The sequence below is a fragment of the Taudactylus pleione genome, unplaced genomic scaffold, assembly GCF_031769625.1.
Source record: "Taudactylus pleione unplaced genomic scaffold, aTauple2 ptg000535l, whole genome shotgun sequence".
NCBI classification, from domain to species: Eukaryota; Metazoa; Chordata; class Amphibia; order Anura; family Myobatrachidae; genus Taudactylus; species Taudactylus pleione.
This window is the reverse complement of record NW_028284937.1, coordinates 11,782,785-11,805,051: the sequence shown is the minus strand read 5'-3', so window position 1 is coordinate 11,805,051 and position 22,267 is coordinate 11,782,785. Positions and strand designations below refer to the sequence as shown.

General features: G+C 44.9%; 1 protein-coding gene across 1 annotated transcript in view; it reads left to right on the top strand.

Annotated features, from left to right (window-relative positions):
- Positions 1–381: 381 nt before the first annotated feature.
- LOC148501118 (uncharacterized) overlaps positions 382–22,267 on the top strand; it is a 38,464-nt gene continuing 16,578 nt past the window's right edge. The window contains exon 1 of the mRNA XM_088451017.1: positions 382–3,071. Coding sequence (XP_088307143.1) covers positions 382–3,071 — 2,690 coding nt within the window. The remainder of the gene's footprint in view (positions 3,072–22,267) is intronic.

The following is a 22,267-nucleotide window of genomic DNA, read 5'->3' as shown; positions in this document are numbered from 1 at the left end:
GCTATATATGAGCAGCAGAAAGTATAATCAAACAGAAACTCTTTATTTCTGCATAAAGAGGACCAAACACATGCTGCAAACTTGACATGGAGTAAGACAAGATGGAGCCCCATCTGCTATAACAGCCTGGTTGTAGACACACTCCCTATCCCCTACCTACCTCTTTTTTTAATCTAACTTTATCAGCAGTGAAACACTGACATCTGCTTGTATAATAAACACAGTTGAGAACTGTGGTTGCAATATCGAAATTACACATGTATATATTATCTATTATACTATACATTGATTGCTATATGCCTTCAAATCAAACTTTGCGTGTTTATTTTTCAGATCACTATATCGATTCTGTCCTATTTGATGAGATCATATATCTTTAGTATGAGTTATCACTGCTACTCAGCCAAACAGACAATTGCCTTGCTAACCGTAATCCTGCACACGGTTCGGCCAACAGCAGCCTTTGGATATGCAAAGTGTCTTCTGACCTATGAGAACACAAGATACGCCAACTGCATAGAAAAAGGGGTTGTGAACTTAACAGAAACCATTCAACATCTTCCAAGTACAACACACTGGTTAAATGTTTCCCAAAATGACATTGCCATAGTGGAACACAGAGCTTTCTCTCACATGCCAAATCTTATAGAGCTTCAACTGAGTAGGAATAAAATCTGCACCATTCACTCCATGGCTTTCCACAACCTGAGCAACCTTCAAGTTCTGGACCTCAGTCATAATTTAATACAGTCTTTGGACAAACTGAACATGAATAATATGACAAACCTGAGAACTCTCAGCATTGCCGATAACAAAATAAGCATGATACAAAGCATGACATTAAACCCTCTAAATGCTCTACAATTACTTGATCTGTCTCTTAATCACATTTCAAATTTTAGACTTGTGGCTGAAGCAATTAAAAATTTAGGTGAATTATCCAAACTTAATCTGAGCTATAATTCTATATCTGAATTACAAAATAAACAAGGTGTGATGGTTCTTCCCTCATTGAATTTTTTAGACATGAGCTATAACTCAATTTCAGTTTTAGATCTTAGCAATTTCTATATGCCCAATTTAACAAATCTCGGAGTGATGAAGAACAACATGACTGCTGTAAATGTTAGCTCCTTTGTAGGTGTACCTAATTTAGCACAGATTAACTTTGATGCAAACCCTCTAAATATTTCCTTACTTTTGGGAATTGAATTACCACACTTGACAGAACTTCACTGGTCCAGCATGAGACCTGCACTCAACAATGAACTGTCCACTGCTTGTCCGGTTTTCCAGGCTTTACCAAACTTAAAGCTGTTGGACATTAAGCATTCCAAGGTTGCAAACTCTAACCTACAGGAGATAGGCATGTGTACTAACCTAACAACCCTCATTCTTTCAACGACTCCTTTTGGGAAACTGGAAAACATGGATCTTCAGACTTTCAGGTACCTTGAAGTCCTGTATCTTGACAAGTGTAAAATTTCAGCAATTAATGGAACTGCATGGGCTGGCCTTGAAGCTCTTCATACCTTGATCCTAGAAAGGAATACTCTATTCAAATTAGAAAACAATTTGTTTAGTCCTTTAATAAGTTTGAGGTACTTGGACCTATCAAAAAACCATTTGACCTACATTAACGCAAATGCATTTAAAGGCTTAAACAAATTAACCCACCTTATCCTGAGGAGTTGCAAAATAGCAGATATTAAAAGAGAGAGTTTTTTTTATTTATGGAATCTGAGGTTTTTGGATGTCCAAGATAATAGCATTTCATTAGTTAAGAGCAGCACTTTTTACAAATTGCAAAAACTCGAAACACTTTTATTGTCAGAAAACAAAATTCATACAATACAAAAATATGGTCTGCAAGGACTGACATCATTGAAAACACTTTCTCTAGCAACTAACAATATTTATAAAATTTCCGATAGTGCATTTAAATGGTTGACAACACTCACTAGTTTGAACATAAGTAGAAACCAGTTGTCATTTAACAAGCGTGACTCTCAAAGTCCTTTTGAAATGCTTGAGCTGTTAGAAACTTTAGACATAAGCTACCAGATGCATCGCTATAAGGACAGTGTTTCACAAACTCTATTTCAAGGTCTGCAATCTCTTAAAAAACTGAATATTCAAGGTATTTCAACCTTCTTTTTTAAAAATGTGTCTTTCTCCTTTTTGCCAAATTTGACACAATTGGATATGTCTGAAACCAATCAGGGCTCCGATTTACTTTCCACAATAGATTTAATTACAAAATGTAGCCAAGTACGGCATCTGACTATTGACAACAATGAAATCAGACATCTTCCACAAAATATATTTGATCATTTCACCTTGCTGGAACACCTATCGATGAAGCAGAACAAATTAAGGAATGTTAGCAGGGACCTTTTGAAACCACTATCCAACTTAAGATATTTTGATGTGTCTATGAATACCCTCTCTTGTTATTGTGAAAATTATTGGTTCCAGAATTGGTCTGAATTTAACACTCAGGTGCAGGTACCGTTTATACAATCATACAGTTGCTTTGACCGGGCAGCATACGAAATTAATTTGGTCAGCCAAGATCTCAGCTTTTGTGGGACCAACGGCTCTGTGTTATTTTTCATTGGAACATTTGTTTTAACTTTACTCTTTCTGGTAGTGAGTCTTGTGATGGTTAAGCTTAAGTGGTCCATACTTTACTTCTACTACATGATACGAGTATGGTTTCAATGGAAGCTACAGATGGAGGACAGATTTTACAAATATGATGCATATATCTCTTACTGCTCAGATGATGAAGACTGGGTCATAAAGGAACTATTGTTACATTTAGAAGGTCAAGGCCAACGCAAATATAAACTTTGCTTCAAGCCTAGAGACTTTATTCCTGGACTCTACCATATTGATAACATCCAGGATGCTATAAACAACAGCCGTAAGACCTTGTGTGTGGTCAGTAGGAATTATCTTGAAAGCCAATGGTGTAGGACAGAGATTGAAATGGCGTGTTCTAGAGTCTTCTATCAGCGGGAGGATGTTTTGCTTGTAGTGTTTTTGGAAGAAATCCCAGATTTCAGGTAAGACATAATATATGTTTAACAACAATTTACGTAACATAATCTATATGTTTAGACATCACAATATCCTGTAAAGATGAGCCAGTACATCTGTTTCTGCTTCACTTTATATGTTGCAGTCTGGTGAGGACAGGGGATTCCAGGCATCTATAATCTTGTCTATGGCTGCCTAAGTGTAAAGACAAAAACAAAGTGTTCTTTTCAGAGATACACTCGCACCTCCTTAGACATAGGAGGCAGAGCCTCCCCTGTCATATTCCTGAGATTTGATATAAAAATGATTAAAATAATACAAAGAAGATATTTATAACTTATAACCATCTTCTTTGTTTATTGTAATCATTTTTATAATTAACACTCACCAGCTTTGTGGAGCTCCCTGGGACATCAGGGAGACGAGAGATGAGGCAGCAACAGCTCAGCCTCGCTTCTCTATAGTCAGACACTGCTTGCAGAGCTGGGGGCGGGGCCACACCATGGGCTGTAAGCTGCACAGAAAGAGAGCTAATAGAAGGATGCCTCTGAGTATGGGCCTTGAGCACTGATGGACACCTTGGATGTGTCATGACCAGGAAGTGCAGTGTAGTAATTAGAGATTGCAGCTCGTCTGCAGCAGCAAGAGAGGACACAGTGATGCAGGTAGGAGAATCAATGAAGGGTATATTTACTAAAGTGTGGGTTTTTAGAAGTGGAGATGTTGCCCATAGCAACCAACCAGATTACAGCTATTATCTTCTAGAAGGTACTAGATAATTGTTAAGTCAGAATCTGGTTGCAACGGGCAACATCTCCACTTCTAAAAACCTGCACTTTAGTAAATATACCCCTGAAACTTAGTGAAGTGAGGGGAGAGTTACAGTGAGTAGGGGGTGAGACAGGCTCCCAGCACTCAGACCCATGTCCACGGGTGTCTCCTCAGTCATTGACCTCACCGCACGTCACTGCTTTCCAGGACATTTCCTGACTCACTGATGTTCCTCAGACACAAGACAGGAGAAAACTGTCAGTGATTGGTCAGTGAAAACATAATCACCAATCACTAACACCTGATGGTGTATGAGTGATAATATGGAACATTAGGTATGGAGAAGCCCACACCTGTGTACTTCTTATACACTGACAGGAAGAAATAAATGGTGATTGGATCTTTCACTGACAAATAACCACCGGCGATTGGGTGATTGGCTCTGATTTTGATTATGGGGATATATTTGGAGAGTGGCAAGATACGATATAGAAGAGAGTTAAAAGATTCCATTGCAGCCCCTTAGTCACCTCGACTCACGGCAACTCATGTCCCTTTAGTCATTGGTATTCTGGATATATCATTATGAAAATATGTAAAAGGCAAAAATGTTTGTGTTCCTTGCATGGACTGGTTTACCAAGAAGGGTTCTATACTGGTCTTATCATGCATTATACACTTTCAGAAGTAGTAAACAAGGAGTAGGAGTTACATTAAAAAATAAAATCAAAATAACACAATGAACAAATGCATTTAAAGACAAATATTCTTGTTGAGAGTAAGGAGCTCGGGGAGCGTGGCCTGACCAGCTAGACAAAGACGTTCTTTCCAAGGGCTCCTACTGTATAAGGGCAAATTGGAGAATTCCATCTGCCCTACTGACTCCACACCCCTCTCTCGAGGCTGCGGTTATCCCCTCCATCGCCTGGGTTGATTCCAGCATCAAACCCGCAGCCAAATTGATGCTCCGTTTTCGGGGCCTACTAAAGCTCTGGAAGCCATGGCCTAAAGTTGCTGCTGGACGGAGGGAATGGCCGCTTCCGGTTTACCTGCGGCTGAAGCACAGGACTCCCGCTGCCTTCCCGTGGTCCCCGCCGCCCAGCACACCTACCTCCGACTGAGGCATGCAGGCTCTCCTGCTCCTGAAAGAGCTCTCCCCCCACTGAAAACGCAGGCTTGGTCTGCGGCCGCCGGATACCGCAGCGGCTGTGAATGAAGGTGAGAAAGGGCACCCAGCCACTCTCCTAAATTGCCCATAGGCTACTTCCCACCTGAGAAGTGGAGGGCAACCTTTGTCTATTAGAGCCTCCAATTTAACTGCGATTAATCAGGGAGTCTTCTACACAGGCAATAGACAAAGCTGCAGGGCAGGTTTTCAAGAAAACTGTTGCCGTAACGGCTCCAAACTCTATAACTCTACACCTCTTGCACCTGTCTTTCGGTGATCATCATTACCAACCTTTCTAAATATTTTGGAAAGGGATAGCCTCCTATTTGATACATAACAGTGTCAGAAATGTGATTCTATCCGATTAAAGAATGATGTCTTCTCAGGGTAATGCTTGCCCAACCCATGCAGTGACCCCCTCTTCTTGAGTCGCTATCCCCACAAAGAGCTGTGACACTCCTCTCTGATTCAATTTGGTGTATCTACTTTTAGTCCTGACTATGCCGTCTAGGAAAACAAGACAACACAAACTTCCAACACTAATCCGTTTTTCGGCTACCCCTCAACCCAAAACGGGAAAGATGCCTTCCCCAGCATTGGGTTCGATCTCTATGTCTGCTTCACAAGAGATGGTCTCCCCGTCTGACTTGGGTCTAGACTTGGATGTAAATGCCCCGCTTTCCACTCAAGCTATGTTTCAAGTTTTTGCAGCATTTCGTGATGATGTGCTGAAGGATGTGGACACCTCTATACAATCTATCCGAGCTGATCTTGTGGGGCTAGGCAATCGTACCAACCATCTAGAGGGGAAAATGCAGGAACTGGTACCATCTCATAACGATATTCTCACAGTCCATGCTGACCTCCAAACCGAAGTATCGTCCATGAGAGATAAAATAGCAGATATGGAAGATCGCTCACGAAGAAACAATCTGAAGATTCGTGGCATCCCAGATTCAGTGTCAAACGCTGAGCTGCCAGATTACATTTCAGATTTGTTCCTCAAGTTGGTCCCTATGGCTTCTCAACAAGACCTGATAATTGATAGGGTCCAGCGCCTTCCCAAACCAAGAACAGGATTAGGCAACTTTCCGCGAGACAGATTAATGCGTGTCCACTTTTTCCACTTCAAAGAGCAAATTCTGTGTGCTGCACACCAAGTTGATGGCACTGACTCTCTGAGGGGTCCCCAAATCTTTCCTGACCTGTCTGCTGCCACCCTATCAAAAAGGCTCTCATTCCACTCCATTACCACAACTCTAAGAGACAATGACATCACATACCGCTGGGGGTTTCCTGTGAAGCTCCTGATTTGTTACGAGTCCTCCTCATATTATTTCCAATGTAGAGGCTGTAGTTTGGCAGAATGGGATATTACAGTGTCTACTTGTGTCCCCGGTTCTAGCGGTCAAGTATCCAAGGACTGGTCTATAGCCATGTGAGAATACTCCACTCACACAGTTACTGTGTTGATTATGTTGAATTCATTTCAATGATAGTTTTCCTATATAACCAGAGAGTTTGCATAAAATAATTATCTCATGTCTATTTTGCATTGATATTTTGTGTTTGTTTACACTATAATGAGTAGTAAAAATTTGATTATCATGCTAGCTTAAGGAATTCACTCACTATTGAAATGGGGAGGGGGATTATATATGCGTTACTCCCCCATTACCTTTGCAAAGCTATACTCTAGGGTCCCTCTATGGTGTATTTTCATTTGACTAACTTTGTTTAATGTTTACTAGCTACGCTGTCTTATGCTATGCAGACTTCAAAGTTTCAGGTACTATTATTAATCTTGTAGTTTTGTGGGTGTAGCGACTCCACGTTTATTTTGTTATTTTGAGTGTATGATGTTTTGACAGTATATTTCTGGTAATGGCTATAGTGCGATTTTAACTTCTAATGAGGTTCTGAATGGTTACTACGCAGTATGCCTCACTGTATTTAACTATATAGTTTTTCTTCTATACTTATGTCGTTCACTTATATCTGTTTTTAGTTATTGACACACTGCATGGGTGGTCTTTGACACAGGCCACGTACCACCATGTTTTTGGTTTTGCCGTTTTTTTACCCTTACGGCAAATATTGTAGCCCTAACCTTTTGGGCTATCTCAGTTTTTCCAAAGTTTTCCCCTTTTTATTATTTATAGTTTTATTGCTCTTCCTAATGTCTCTCCCTTCTTGGTTTACTTCTACGATGGGTGCCATTGTCCACGCCTCTAGTTTTTTGCTAGATACTCTGGGTATTTATGCCAAATTTAACGTACTCTTGTATAAAATATGGTTCAATTATTTTCCTTAAATGTTCATGGACTAAACTCCCCTAACAAACATAGGCTAGGTTTGTCCACTTTTCATAGACATAGAGCCAAAGTCGTAGCTTTACAAGAGACCCATGTTTCACTCTCATCCCCACAGCTACTGAGAGATACGAGATATATTGCTGCATACTATGCTAATGGTCCACTTAAAAGGAATGGTGTGGCGATATTGTTCCATAATTCAGTGTCCTTTACTCTAACTAATAAACTGGAAGACAATAATGGCCAATATTTAATATTATTGGGTCAGATGGATGGTAAAGAGGTCACTCTGGTCTCCCTCTATGCCCCTAATACACACCAAATTCCATTCCTTAGACGAGTATTTGAGACTGTCCACCAGATCAGGTGTGGTCACACGATTATAATGTGTGATTTTAATCTAGTCCCTGATGTTCAGTTAGATAAGTCATCACCTCATGCTTCTGGAGCAAGTAGTGGCAATACTGATACATCAGCCTTATTGAGGAAACTCTTGGTGGAATTTGACTTATATGACGTCTGGCGGGTTTGTTCTCCAACTGTAAAAGACTATAAGATTTTCTCACATGTACACAATATATACTCTCGTATTGGTCTGATTTTACTGGATAAACATTCGCTCACATACTTGCCAATCTAAAATCATACCCATGTACATAATGTACTTTACAGTGCTTCCCAGGGAATGACAGTTCCTCCACATGTGTTCCAACAACAACTTAGCACTGATTGGCTAAGAGTTATACCTCTCCAGCCAATCAACAGCCATTTTTTTGGCAGTGGCCACTGATTGCCTGAGAGAGGTCTGACTCTTAGCCAATCAGTGCTGAGGTGTAGGAAACCTTGTGGATCCTGTCATTCTTCACCACCAGGGATGTAGGGAATAGCCCCGGGCTTCACCCCAGCTCTGTGCTATCCATGAGAGGTGTGACTTATTTTTTGGAGGGTCCCCACTTTCTGAGGAATCCCAGGGCTGGGGTGACCAGTTTGGGGCTGGATGATGCTTTAGCAAGGGGCACCCGTGATGTGTGTCCCAATGCAAATCCCAGCTTTGCCCAGTGTGTTTAAACACGGCCAAACACAATTCTTAATAAATTTACCCCCAGGGGGAAAAAAAAAGCCAAGATACAAAGCAAGATGTTTTGTTCTCTTTCAGGTGAAATAACACATAAATGCCACTAGGTGCTGATAATTGCTTATTTTGACAGCTATATCTAAGCTCCAAAGGCTAGAATGGCATACTGTAACATTAGGAGAGCTAGGGGTTACCTAAGCCTGCTCCATACTGACACATGCAGAGAATTAGAAGGTCTCCCATTTAAACATATGGAGAAAGTGGGGCATAACCAATGACAACAAAAAAACAAACTACAACCTTCCATCATATTTAGCTTTACACAACAATATCATAACAATGTAAGGTTTGAGCAGTAGTAATTTGTGTGGATAGCTCCTGAGAGCAGTAGCTGTGTACTTTCTTGTTGTGCGCTGCACAGACCATCCACATGTAAAACTATCATGCAAACTGAGTATGTACTAAGGGCCTGATTCAGCAAGGATCACAACAGTGAATATGCACACAATCGGTCATATGTGTCGCAGTGTGTGAATGCTCTACCCATTGTAGTGTGACTGATACGTAGTGCTGTTCTTGGGAGGTGACGGGGGGGGGGGGCTGTGAAACGCAGGTGTTCCAGTGTGTTCAGACGCCAATGAAGGGGCATGCATAAATTAGCCACTGCGATGCCGTACGCAGTCTGAGTACTCATAGCGTGCGTGGAAGTTAGCAATTTCTGAGTAAGGTGAGAGCTTGTGCTAGTGTGCTGCGATGGTACTCGATTGTACCGATGGTCAGGGCCGAATTAAGGTCTGTGGGGGCCCCTGGATAACAAACATGTGAGGGCCCCATTAAATATGCACAAAATGGGTGTATGCACAATGGGAACCTTATCGCTCGTAAGCGGTACATTGACAAACAGCGATACGATAAGCTTAGCGTTGTTTGTTAAATACTGAAAGGAGGACATAGGACCTCATTCAGAGTCGGTCGTTGCGGCCACACGGTCGTACGCCACCGATGCTCGCTAAACTGTGCATGCATAAAATTCACAGTGCGCGTGCGCAAACTAGCTATTACGATCAGAAATAGCTCTCTCCTTAAACTTGGCCAGGTCGTTAGTTTGAGTGACAGGATGAGGCATTTGTGGGTGGTAACAGGGGAAGGTGCTTGTGAACGGGGGAATGGAGATCCGAACGCAGGCATGTCTGACTATGCAAACTGCGTTTTATGGGAGTGCATAATTAACTAAGTAGTGTCATGGCACATGTGACATGGGAGGTTTTTACACTGACTTGATCGTAGTGCTTAAGAGAGGGTATGGTCAACCTTAAGCTCTACGACCAGCTCCGATGGTTCCCGATGGTCTCGATTAATCCTTATATGCCCGGAGATGACGTGTAATGGGAACGAGAAGGGGGCGTATTTTTAGTCTTACGGCTGCATCCTCCCCTCGCTCGTCCAGCTAACGAACTCATCTTAACGATGCAACTTGCGAGCGCTTCATTTGCATATCCGGCCCCTTTTTCCTTACGACCGTGCGGCCGCAACGACCGACTCTGAATGAGGTCCATAATCCCTTTAGTAACAGCTAAAGGGGTTATTTCTCATTGTGAAATGGGGCCCATGGGCTCCACACGAAAAAAAACACAATATACACCCACAGGAAAAAAAACACTTATAGGCACCCACATGAAATATTACTCACTTTTTGCGCAATCTTATCCACATTACGCCGCACATATTGCCCCTGATTCACATTACACCACATAGTAGTGTCCCTTATTCATGTTATAACACACAGCAGTGCATTTTTTACACAATGCCCACAGTAGTGCCCCTTATACACAATGCCCACAGTAGTAGTGCCCCTAATACACATAATGCCCACAGTAGTAGTGCCTCTTATACAATGTCCACAGCAGTAGTGCCCCTTATGCAATGCCACCAGTAGTGGTATCCTTTATGCAGCGCCCCCAGTAGTGGTAGTGCCCCTTATGCAGTGCCCCAGTAGTGGTGCCCCTAATGTAGTGCCCCCAGTAGTGGTGCCCCTTTGGCAGTGCCCATAGTAGTGGCGGTGTCCAAAGTGGTAGTTCCCCTTATGCAGAGCCCACAGTAGTGGTGCCCTTTATGAAGTGCCCCCAGTAGTAGTGCCCCCAGGGGTGCCCCTTATGCAGTGCCCCCTATGCAATGCCCCCATTAGTAGTGTCAACAGTAGTCATGCCCCCAGTAGTAATGTCCCCTGTGGTACTGCCCCCAATAGTAATGTCCCAGTAGTGATGTCCCCTGTAGACATGCCCCCAACAGTAATGCTCCATGTAGTCGTGCCTCCTGTAGTAGTGCCCCCAGTAGTAATGCCTCCTGTAGTAGTGCCCTCTGTAGTTGTGCCCCAGTAGTAATGCCTCCTGTAGTATTGCCTCTGTAGTAGTGCACCCAGAAGTAGTGCCCCCAATAGTAGTGCCCCCAATAGTAATGCCCTCTGTAGTAGTGCCCCAACAGTAATGCCCCCTATAGTAGTGCCCCCTGTACTAGTGCCTCTGTAGTAGTGCCCCCAGTAGTAATGCCCCCTGTAGTAGTTCCCCCTGTAGCAATGCCCCCTGTAGCAATGCCCCCTGTAGTAGGTCCCCCTGTAGTAGGTCCCCCTGTAGCAATGTCTCCAGTAGTAGTGCCCCCTGTTGTAGTGCCCACAATAGTAATCCCCCCGTAGTAGTGCCCCAGCAGTAATGCCCCCAGTAGTAGTGCCCCTTGTAGTAGTGCTCCAGTAGTAATGCCCCAGTAGTAATGCCTCCTGTAGTATTGCCTCTGTAGTAGTGCACCCAGAAGTAGTGCCCCCAATAGTAGTGCCCCCAATAGTAATGCCCTCTGTAGTAGTGCCCCAACAGTAATGCCCCCTATAGTAGTGCCCCCTGTACTAGTGCCTCTGTAGTAGTGCCCCCAGTAGTAATGCCCCCTGTAGTAGTTCCCCCTGTAGCAATGCCCCCTGTAGTAGGTCCCCCTGTAGTAGGTCCCCCTGTAGCAATGTCTCCAGTAGTAGTGCCCCCTGTTGTAGTGCCCCCTATAGTGAAGACGTTTACATAAAAAAAAACAATACTTACCTTAAGCCCCGCTCCCGCATCCGCATTCGTCCAACTGGCCGCTCCTCGGAACTAAGGGAGAGACGTCATTATGTCTCTCCCATGGTGCACTGCACACTGTGGGAGCCAGAAGCCGGAGCTCAGGTGTGAGCTCTAGACACCGGCTGACGCTTGCGCTGGGGTAGGGGGAGCCGGGAGCCCGCTGGTAACAAAATCTCAGCAGACGCCCGGCAAATGGAGCCTCCCTGCTACACCGGAGTTAGGTGGGGCGAGGAGGCGGAACTGGTTCCATCTCCTGTTCCGGCCCACTTTAACCCCTAGTTGGCCCCGGGACGACTGCCCCACCGTTAATCTGTCCCTGCCAATGGTTTTGCAGTCTTGCTAAACATTACGGATGTGTGCTAAGTAAAGTGGGCGTCCTTATGTAGTGCTGTGACGAGATAGCAATTGCAATGTATTAGCATACTATCGCAGTTGAACTGCGTGTGTAATCTCAGTTGTGATACGTAGTGAATCAGGCCCTAAGGTGTCTTTCAGGCCTTGAAAATGTTTTTCATGCACCTTTTTATAACAATCTATTGACAGTTGTATTATGACCATGAAACCGCAGCGTCCGGAAGTGATGATATGCTCAGTCAGTAGAATATTGCAGTTAATGGGAAAATCCGTTGTCCTGTTACACCATAGTCACCCATGTGACCCTGCCCTAAGGGGTTTACAACTACATACTCAAAATAGTGGGTGTGACACATCTGTCATTTTTAGAGGATATGGTGTTTACTAGCCTCTTATTCCTATCATCAGTTATGTGTCCCCTTTATTGACTGACAGTATATTTTACTGACTTTGGCAACCTTGTGTAATAATGTAAAAATAGACAGTAGATAAGCTAATACTAGGAAATTTAATGTAGAAATTAATATACTAATATAAAATCTGATCCATTCACCAGCCGGTGTGACCACTAATCTATTTTATAAAGATTATATCATTCATAAACATATGACAATATAATATAGACAATGGTACATAAAACAATTTAGCAATGTGACTAAGGGCTCTATTTACTACAATCCGCATATTGAATGCGGATTGTAGTGTGATATTACCGAGTGAATTCGCATTGCGAATTCAGGCAATATCACAGGGATTTACTATAAATCCCTTGCAGGGACAGAGCTTGCGATAAAGCTCTGTCCCTGCGGATCCCAACCGCACTCTAGTCGTGGTATTTTCGGAAAAAATACTGCGACTAAGAGCCCGCGCATGCGCCGACCAACCACCGCTGCTACCCCCCACCGATGCTAATCCCCACCCCCTGCAATCGCGAACCCCCGCGACCCCCCCTCCCCCCCCACGACCCCCTCCCTCCCTTCATTACACTTACCTGCACCTCCTGGCCTCCGGTGATCTTCTCCGGGCTTCCCGATCAGGTGATTTCCCATACTGCACTGGGGCCCGATCACCTGATGACCGGGCCCCAGTGTACTATGGGAGACCAGCTGACCGGAGAGGAGCCATCACCGGAGGCCCGATCACCGGTCCCTGGATTCAGGTAAGTAAAAAAAAAATGTTTAATTTTTTTTTTCTTTTTTTTACAGTAATCAGCTTGCGGTCTGCTTAGACCACACAGCTGATTACTGGTACCGGCTCCCGGGTCTGCTCTCCCCGTTAGAGCAGAGTGGGAGCCGGGTAACCGGGGGAGACCCTGGATAACGCCACCTCCAGGTGGCGTTATTATCACAGGGCTTCCCCCGGTATTTTTTTACAATTTATTTTTAGTAACTATGGTTGGATCACATTTCCCATTACAATTATGGGAAATGCGATCTGCTTTACTAAAAATAAGTGACTAATTACTAATTCTACTCCAATTGCCCTGTAATAACTACAGGTGAAACTAAAATAATGTGAAAAGGGTGTGAAAACACCCTTTTTCACTTTATTTTAGTAAAAATAATGTTAATAAATAGAGCCCTAAGGGGCCTATTCATCATACCTAAAAATTCTCTGGAGGTAATTAGGTTTAGAACTCGCAAGGAGTTCTGCCTAATTACCGGTGGAATTCATCATTCCTCCTCTCCATAACTATCTATTCCGAAAAGCTGTCAGTTTTGCGAAGACAGCTTTTTGGGAAAAAGATAGTTTTCCCTCCCTACACTACCTTACCGCTGCTGTAATTCGTGCTTCACATGCGCTGTTACATCCTTCAAAACCAGCGCATGTGCAGCACTGCCTGCAGCTGCGGTAATTTTGTGTCCTCCTCACCCCCATTCCCCTCTCCGCATATCTCCTCCCCGTCCCCGCACTTACCTGCCCGCTGCAGCGCCTCCGGCTCTGTCCTGCTACTCTGACACGTGGTATCCCAGCAACACACAGTACAGTTTAGAAAAAAATAAATACGTTTTTTTTTTTCTAAACTTTATTGTGTTCTGCTGGGAGACCACGTGTCAGAGCAGCCACTGGAGCCAGAGGATGGACCAGAGCGCCGGGAGGAGACGCCGGGGGACCTCACCAGCTGGAAGCAGGTAAGTAACTTCATCAAATTCCAAATATACATAATTTTCGGAATTTGATGAATACCCTAATTTCCACATCCCCATACTAATTTACTAATGTATGGGGAGTGTGGAAATTAACGCAGGGAGACTTAACCAGGAGATAGCAGTGATATCTCCTGTATTAAGTGTGTTAATTAATACTAAAATAACATCAATTAAGGAAAATGTCCATAAAAACGTTATTTTAGTGTTGATGAATAGGCCCCTAAATCCTTAATGATTATGATAATTCTGTCTCCAGTGTAAAAACAACTTTAGATGTCTTTATATAATCCTCATTTCACTTTTGCATAGCATATATAATGAATACGATATCAGCTGAATTCTGATCACAAGCAACCTGTGAATGATTCAATCAATATTCAATAGAATGAGGTGCATTAGGCAATTTTGAAAAACAGTCATCCGTAATTAATTTTGCTGATGGAAAAGTACATCCTTTAAGCAAGCAAAAGGAAAGAGAGAGCAGTTCGTTTGGCAACAATGGAGAGGTTGTTTACTAAGACATGCAGGAAAGTCTTAGCGTTTTTAACATGCATGCATATTTATATCAGGGGCATTTCTAGAGAGGAGGGGGCCCGTGTGCAGTCTCCGACACGGGCCCACTCCTCTCCACCCGGCGGGCGGCAGTGCACTGAGCTGTGCGCAGCCAGCGCCGGAGTTATAGACTCTGGGCACTAGAGTGTGCCCAGAGTCTATAATGTGTGCACAGGTCACTGGGAAAACGGCTGCCGCGGCCATTTTCCCTGTACTGCGCATGCGCAAACAACGGGAAAATGGCCACCGTGACCATTTTACAGTCATTTTACAGCGCCGGACCTCCGCGCCGACGTGGGACTCCGAAGAGGTAAGTAATATTATGGGTGCAGGGTGCGTGGTGCGGGGCCCCCCTAAATAGAAGCCATCCACTTCCTGCTTATCGGAATAATTACTTACAATACTCCTTTTCAGTACAAGGTAGTGGTGTATACCAGCTGGTGCTTTATGGATCACAATCCTTCTTTACGCGTTTTTCCGCCTGTGTGGCTTTATACGCAGCTTCCTCCTATAATGAGGATTATATAAAGACATCTAAAGGGGTTGTTACAGTGGAAATAGAATTGTCATAATCATTAATTGTCTATATTATATTGTCATATGTTTATGAATGATATCATTTTTATAAAATAGGTTAGTGGTCACACCGGCCGGTGAATGGATCAGATTTTATATTAGTGTATCAATTTCTACATTACATTTCCTATTATTAGCACTGTCTATTTTTGCTTTTTCAGTTTATAGGGTTGAGCATATACCTATGTCTGACAGCTGCTGACAATAGGATATAATCATTATTATTAATCTATTAATTTTAAAATACCAGTTAAGTGGGAGAGCTCCTTTTCTTTCTTTTCATTGTGTAATAATGATATTTCTGTGTCATAATGGGGGAGATGTTTCAAACTTTGGAAAGAGATAAAGTGGAGAGTTATCAACCAATCAGCTCCCAAATATCATTTTTCAAACACAGCCTGTGAAATGACAGTTAGGAGCTAATTGGTTGGTAATATGGGGTAGATGTACTAAGCCTTGGAGATAATTAAAGTACCAACCAATCAGCTCCTGTCATTTTGCAAACAGAGCCTGTAAAATGCCCGTTAAAGGCTGATTGGTTGGTTCTTTATCTCTCTCCAATTTATCTCTCTCCAAGGCTTAGTAGAGTGAGTTCGGAAAGTCCCTCCGCAGTGACTGTATGCTGTGTTTGACAGACAGCGGTGGTTCTAGAGGTGGGGCTGTAGCGCAATGCAAAATTCAAATAGGGGAGACACACCAACTGCCACCCCAAACACTGCCAAACTTCACAGGCCGGGACTCACTGGCAGTTGGTGTGGCTCCCCTATTTCAATTTTGGGTTGTCACACACTGTCACTGCGGGACTTTCCGAAACTCATTGTACATCTCCCCCTTACCTCTCTTCAAGCTTTAATGAATCTCCCCCACAGTCTGTAAAATGACAGTTAGGAGCTGATTGGTTGATACTTTATCTATCTTCATTTTATCTTGGTACATCTAGTCCAAAGTACCAACAAATCAGCTTCTAACTGTCATTTTCCAAATACAGGGGGAGATGTACTAAGCCTTGGAGAGAGATACAGTGGATAGAGATAAAGTACCAGCCAATCAGCTTCTAACTGTGACTTTACACGCTGTGTTTTAAAAATTAGTTAGGAGCTGATTGGTTGGTACTTTCAGGTTGACGTATCAAGCTGTAAAAGGAGTGGAGAAGGGGGTGTATTTATAATGGGTGCAGAGTGTGCAGTGCGCACGGGCACCTGGGTACAGGGGGTCCCACACCCTGCACCAGGGGTGGATTTACTGTTAGGCAACCTAAGTGGCTGCCTAGGGACCATCGGGTTCCAAGGGGCCCGTAGCCGGGCACCCTAGAAATCTGGCCCTTGAGAGAACATGTCCCTGCTGTGCTGTCTGTGCTGTTTCGCAGAACACACACAAGCAGGCAGTATAGTGGCACAGGGGAGGAGGATGGAGGCTGGAAGGAGGGTTCAGAGTTACAGGTCAGGGCAGGGTATGACTAAAGAGTCATATGGCGGTCACTCCATTGCCCCCCCCATGCAATAACAGAGACTGAGAGTGAGGGAGGCAGAGGAAAGAAGAGCCACTCGAGGAGTCAAGCTGTCATACAGGTCTGCGCGTCCATGGCCAGTAAGGTATTCTCCCTAGGCCTACAGACACTGTATTCACTGAATGTAGAAGGGAGTGTAGCCTATCTATGTGCTGCTAATACCAGCAGATGTAAGGGGAGAAAGGTGCTGTAAGGGGATGGGAGGGGGGTTGATGGGAGGGGGTCTATGCTGTGAGGGAAGAGGGTGTGTGATGTGATAGGAGGGGGTTCTGTGACATGAGGGGAGAGGGGTCTGTGCTGTGAGAGCAGGGGGGTCTGTGCTGTGAGGGGAGAGGGTTCTCTACTAAGGGGTCTGTGCTGTGAGGGGAGGGGGTTCTGTAATTTGAGGAGAAGGGGGTCTGTGCTGTGAGGGGAGGGAGTCTGTGTGGTGAGAGGTCTGTGCTGTGACCGGTCTGTGTTGAGGGGTTTATGGTGTGAGGAGAGGTGGGCCTGTGCTGTGAGGGGAGAGGGGTCTGTGCTGTGAGGGGAAGGGTTTTTTTGCTGTGTGGGAAGAGGGATCTGTGCTGTGAGAGGGGGTCTGTGCTGTGAGGGGAGGGGGTCTGTGCTGTGTTGAGGGATCTATGGTGTGAGGGGAGAGGGGTCTGTGCTGTGTGGGGAAGGGTTTTTTTGCTGTGTGGATAAAGGGATCTGTGCTGTGAGAGGGGTCTGTTCTGTGTGGGGAGAGGGGTCTGTTGTGAGGGTTCTATGTTGTGAGGGGAGAGGGGGTCTGTGCTGTGAGGAGAGGGGTCTGTGTTGAGGGGTCTATGGTGTGAGGGGAGGGAGGGTCTGTGCTGCGAGGGGAAGGAGTTCTGTGCTGTGAGGAGAGGGGATTTTGTGCTGTAAGGAGAGAGGGGTCCTGTGCTGTGAGGGGAGTTGTGTTCTGTGCTGTGAGTGGAAGAGGAATGCTGTGCTGTGAGACAGGCATTGTAGAGGGCAGTATGTGGTGCTGTGAGGGGATGGTTAGGTCTAGAAGGAGATGCTTTACAGGACCTCTGATGACACAACCACGTGACCAGAGACCAAAGGGGGAGGGGTAAGGTTTAGAATGGGGGGGCAAAAGTGTCCCCTTGCGAGCTTGCTTGACTCACCACAGGTTTATTTATATTCCCCCTCTATGCCCACGTGGATAGTAACACTGGTAGCTGACCGGCCCTGCTGTAGTGGTCACGTGGTTGTGAAGTCAGAGGTCCTTTCTTCAACTTCAATCTAGCAACAACCCTGGCAGTGAGAGCTATAAGGGGGAAATCAGTGGGACCAAACTTGGGAAAGCTTAGCGAAAGCAAGCAAAAATGTGTAATATACATATATAGACAACGTTTCGGCTGCGGTGGACCTTTTCTTCAGGGTGCTGTACATGGACATAAATCAGGAATGAAAATATAGTGCTATGGATTGTTTGAGGGAGGGGGAGCCCAATACCGGTATCTTGCCTAGGGCCCTATGAGGTCTAAATCCGGCTCTGCCCTGCACCCATCATTTTAAATACTTACCTCTCCAAAGTCCCACATGCTATCCATTGCATAGTTGGTTATCATTGATGGCCACTTTCTATTTTGCCATCGATGAAACGATGGTAACCATACTTTTGGCCATCCCTAAGGAGTATGCACTGCAGTAGCTGAGCTCCTTCCTTCCTGTCTGGTGACCAACCACTCTGCTTGAGGACATGCCCCCTGCTGTTCTGCTTCCTTCCCTCTCTGTCTGTACAGTATCTGCAGCCGATTGGCCAAACTCACAGGTGCTGCACTGCAGGCTGCCTGCAACCCCGTCCTATATAGATTAGAGGGCGGAGCTTCCAGGCATCAGGGCCCACCGGGGACTACACCCACTCCCTGGCAGCCCAGTCCGATCCTGCACGTGCCCCCTCCCTCTCAATACGCAGGCTTGCCAATGTGTTTCAACGCTGTTGCAGGGGTGTGCATAATTATCCACTGCGATGCCTTACGCAGCTTGAGGACTCATAGTGTGCGCTGAAGGTAGCAATTTCTGATCAAGGTCTGACCTAGTGCAAGTGTATGTGAGATTGCGATGTTTTCGCAGTCTTGCTAAACATTACAGATGTGTGTAAGGTAAAGTGGGCGTCCTTACGCAGTGCTGCGGTGGCATAGCGATGGATTAGCATACTATCGCAGTTGAATTGCGTGCGTAATCGCTATTGCATTCACAGTTGCAATCGGTAGTGAATCAGGCCCTGAGAAAACAATATATGAAGAGCACAAGTGGCTATTCCGCTTATAGAAGTGTAAGCAGATGTATATAAATTATAAAATGCTAAAAGATATTTTCTAATTCTATGAAAATGGACATGCTGAGTGTAAATATAAAGATTTATATGGAAATAAAGTACAAAGATAGTTCTCCAGACTTGTATGTAAAGAGTTCATACAGATAATCCATGTCTTGAAGATCTTAGAAATTAAGCAGTGTAATAAGAGTCAAACAAACAAAATAGGATTACTTGTAAGTACATTCAGTGTGTGCATGGTACGTGGGTGAGGGTGGAATAATATAGCGAATCACCAGAATAGGGTTAATCCAATATCAGAAATATTCCTATTTGTAACTCAATGGCGTAAGTCCATCCCAGATGCCTGGAGGCATGTTCTAATTTGTTGACCCCCTAAAAAAGGAAGATCAATATGGTGCATATCTATCTATCTATCTATCTATCTATCTATCTATCTATCTATCTATCTATCTATCTATCTATCTATCTATCTCATATCCATCTATCTATCTATTACATATGCACAAAAACACTAATAAAAAATAGCCTTAAGTGGGGTGAATATATTGTGGGCAATAGAGGAGGTGCCCCTTCAGTGCTGGCGCCCGGAGGCAGGCGCCTCCATTGTCTCCCATAGTTCTGCCCCTGTTGTAACTATAACTGTAACTGTTTTATGAAATGTACTGTATTGCCCAGGCCCCATGGGTTCTTTATCCGGCTCTGTTTCCTAACTCTGGGCCTGATTCTTTACGGATCGCAACTGCAAATGCAATAGCGATTACGCATGCAGCCTCACTGCGATGATATGCTAATCATCTGCAATCACTATGCCGTCGCAGCACACATAAGGACGCCCACCTTACCTTACACACATCCGTAAACCATCGGTACCATCGCAGCCTCACGCACACTTGCACAAGCTTTGACCTTACTCGGGAATTGCTAACCTCCTCGCACACTGCGAGTACACAAGCTGTGTACGGTATTGCAGTGGATAATTTATGCATGCCAACCCTGGCACGCTTACATTTCGCTGACCCTCCCCGCATTTCACCACCCCCAAACGGTACTTCCTGTCAATCAATCTGCGATGGGTCTGCGTAGCTACTGCGATTGCAGTCCCGATTACAGTGAAGTGTTCGTGCAAGCGCACTGCGATGCATACGCATACGCAGAACACAACAATCGCCCAATTTCATGCGTAATCACAGTTGTGATCCTTGCTCAATCAGGCCCTTTGTCCGCACATTTTACAGATATGTCCTGTGTTCAGCTTAGTAACACAGGCTACTATGGGCACTGAGATATGGAGCTGCTTACCAAACACCAGTAGCCACTATAACCTATAGACTACAATTTAGCATTTTTTTATTTTGCTGAAAGAGATCTTCATAGTCTGGAGTCTGGAGTGTGCACCAGGAACAAACATCTTCTCCATGACTGCAATAAGCAAGTAGCAAATGGGGGTTTAGCGGGGACGGGGGGAGGGGTAATCCTTGCCGGCATAGGGTTAAATCAATCTACTTGTATTTGTACAGTAACTATAACTGTAATATGAAATCTCATTACGCATTTTATTGTATATTTCAACAGTGGCATTTTGCCTTTAGTGTTCCCAGTGTGATCCCAAGCACATATAGTATGAGTAGTGGCGTAACTAGGGTATTTGGAGCCCAGGGCAAATTTGAAAAGGGAGCCCCCCCCCCCCCCAACATCCCGAGATGTGCGCACGCCTAAGGCGCACACTGGAAAAATGGGCGTGGTCACTTAAAAATGGGGCGTGTCAACATGACACACCCCTTTATTTTCACGCTGAACATTCCTATCCATATGCACCTTAACCCCACTAGTACCCCTTATACAGTACCCCCAGTATGCAGTTGTGATCCCTCTTATGCAGGCCCATAGTAGTGCCCCTTATACAGTATCCCCAGTAGTGGTTCCCCTTATACAGCCCCCAATTAGTTCCCCTTACTCAGTACCCCCAGTAGTGCCCCCCCCAAATGCAGTGCCCCACATAGTGTTCCCCCTTATGCAGGGCCCCCAGTAGCAGTCCCCACAATGCAGTGTGCCCAGTAGCGGTATCCCCTTATGCAGTGCCCTTTATATGGTGCCCCCAGTAGTAGTCCCCCCCCCTATGCAGTGCCCTTTATATAGTGCCCCCAGCAGTAGTCCCCCCCATGCAGTTTTCCCAGTAGTGGTCCCCTTATGCAGGCACCCTGTAGTGATCCCCCCTATCCAGTGCCCCCTGTAGTGGCCCTTCCTATTATTGCCCCCAGCAGTGGTGCCCCGAATGCAGTGCCTCTAGTAGTAGGCCCCTTTTATAATGCCCCCAGTGGTAGTTCCCCCCAAGTAGTAGTCCCCAGTAGAGTAGCCCCCCCCCAGTAGAGGTCCTCCAAATGGTGCCCCCAGTAGTAGCCACCCCTCCCCCAGTAGAGGTCCCCCCAGTAGTAGCCACCCCTCCCCCAGTAGAGGTCCCCCCAGTAGTAGCCACCCCTCCCCCAGTAGAGGTCCCCCCAGTAGTAGCCACCCCCCTCCCCCGTTGTGCAGATAGGTTAAAAAAAAAATATATATATATATATAAAGAAGCAAAGGAAGGCGGCACTGCAGGTCTTAATCAATCGTCGTGTTTATTGCCAACGTTTCAGGGCTGAACGCCCCTTTGTCAAGTATCCTTGACAAAGGGGCGTTCAGCCCTGAAACGTTGGCAATAAACACGACGATTGATTAAGACCTGCAGTGCCGCCTTCCTTTGCTTCTTTATACTTCACACTGAGGAGGGCATGCAGGCGTCTTCATTTGTGTATACGGGAGTGCCGGACCGATTGGACCTATATATATATATATATATATATATATACTCGTCCAAAAAGAGATCGGCACTCACAGGATATCTTCATCAGCGTTTAATGTCACCACATAAACAGGACGGTCACGTCACGTTTCAGGGCCTCAGCCCCTTCATCAGGACCTCCGTACACCAAAAAGACATACAAACACAGACAGCACTTACCCCTCCTAAATACCCCCCGCTGGTGCAACCGCTACCACCGTCCTCATCCGGCCGCCAGACGACCCAGCAACTCCAGCCGCTCTGTTTCCGGGATCCGCATGCTTCTGTTGCATAGCAACCTACAAGCTTGCGTCTCACACAGATCTAGCGGCAAGACACAACCCTTCTATCGGCAAGCACGGATGGGTCAGGGGACCCGATTACTACCAACTACATAGGATCCAAATACACAGCATTAAATAACTACAATATAAGTAAAAGCAACACACTATACACAGACAAACACTACAAAAATACAAAATACATAAAAAAGAGAGTACATCATCAGACATAATATTACCAAAATTAAATTCACTATATCAGACTATTCCAATTGA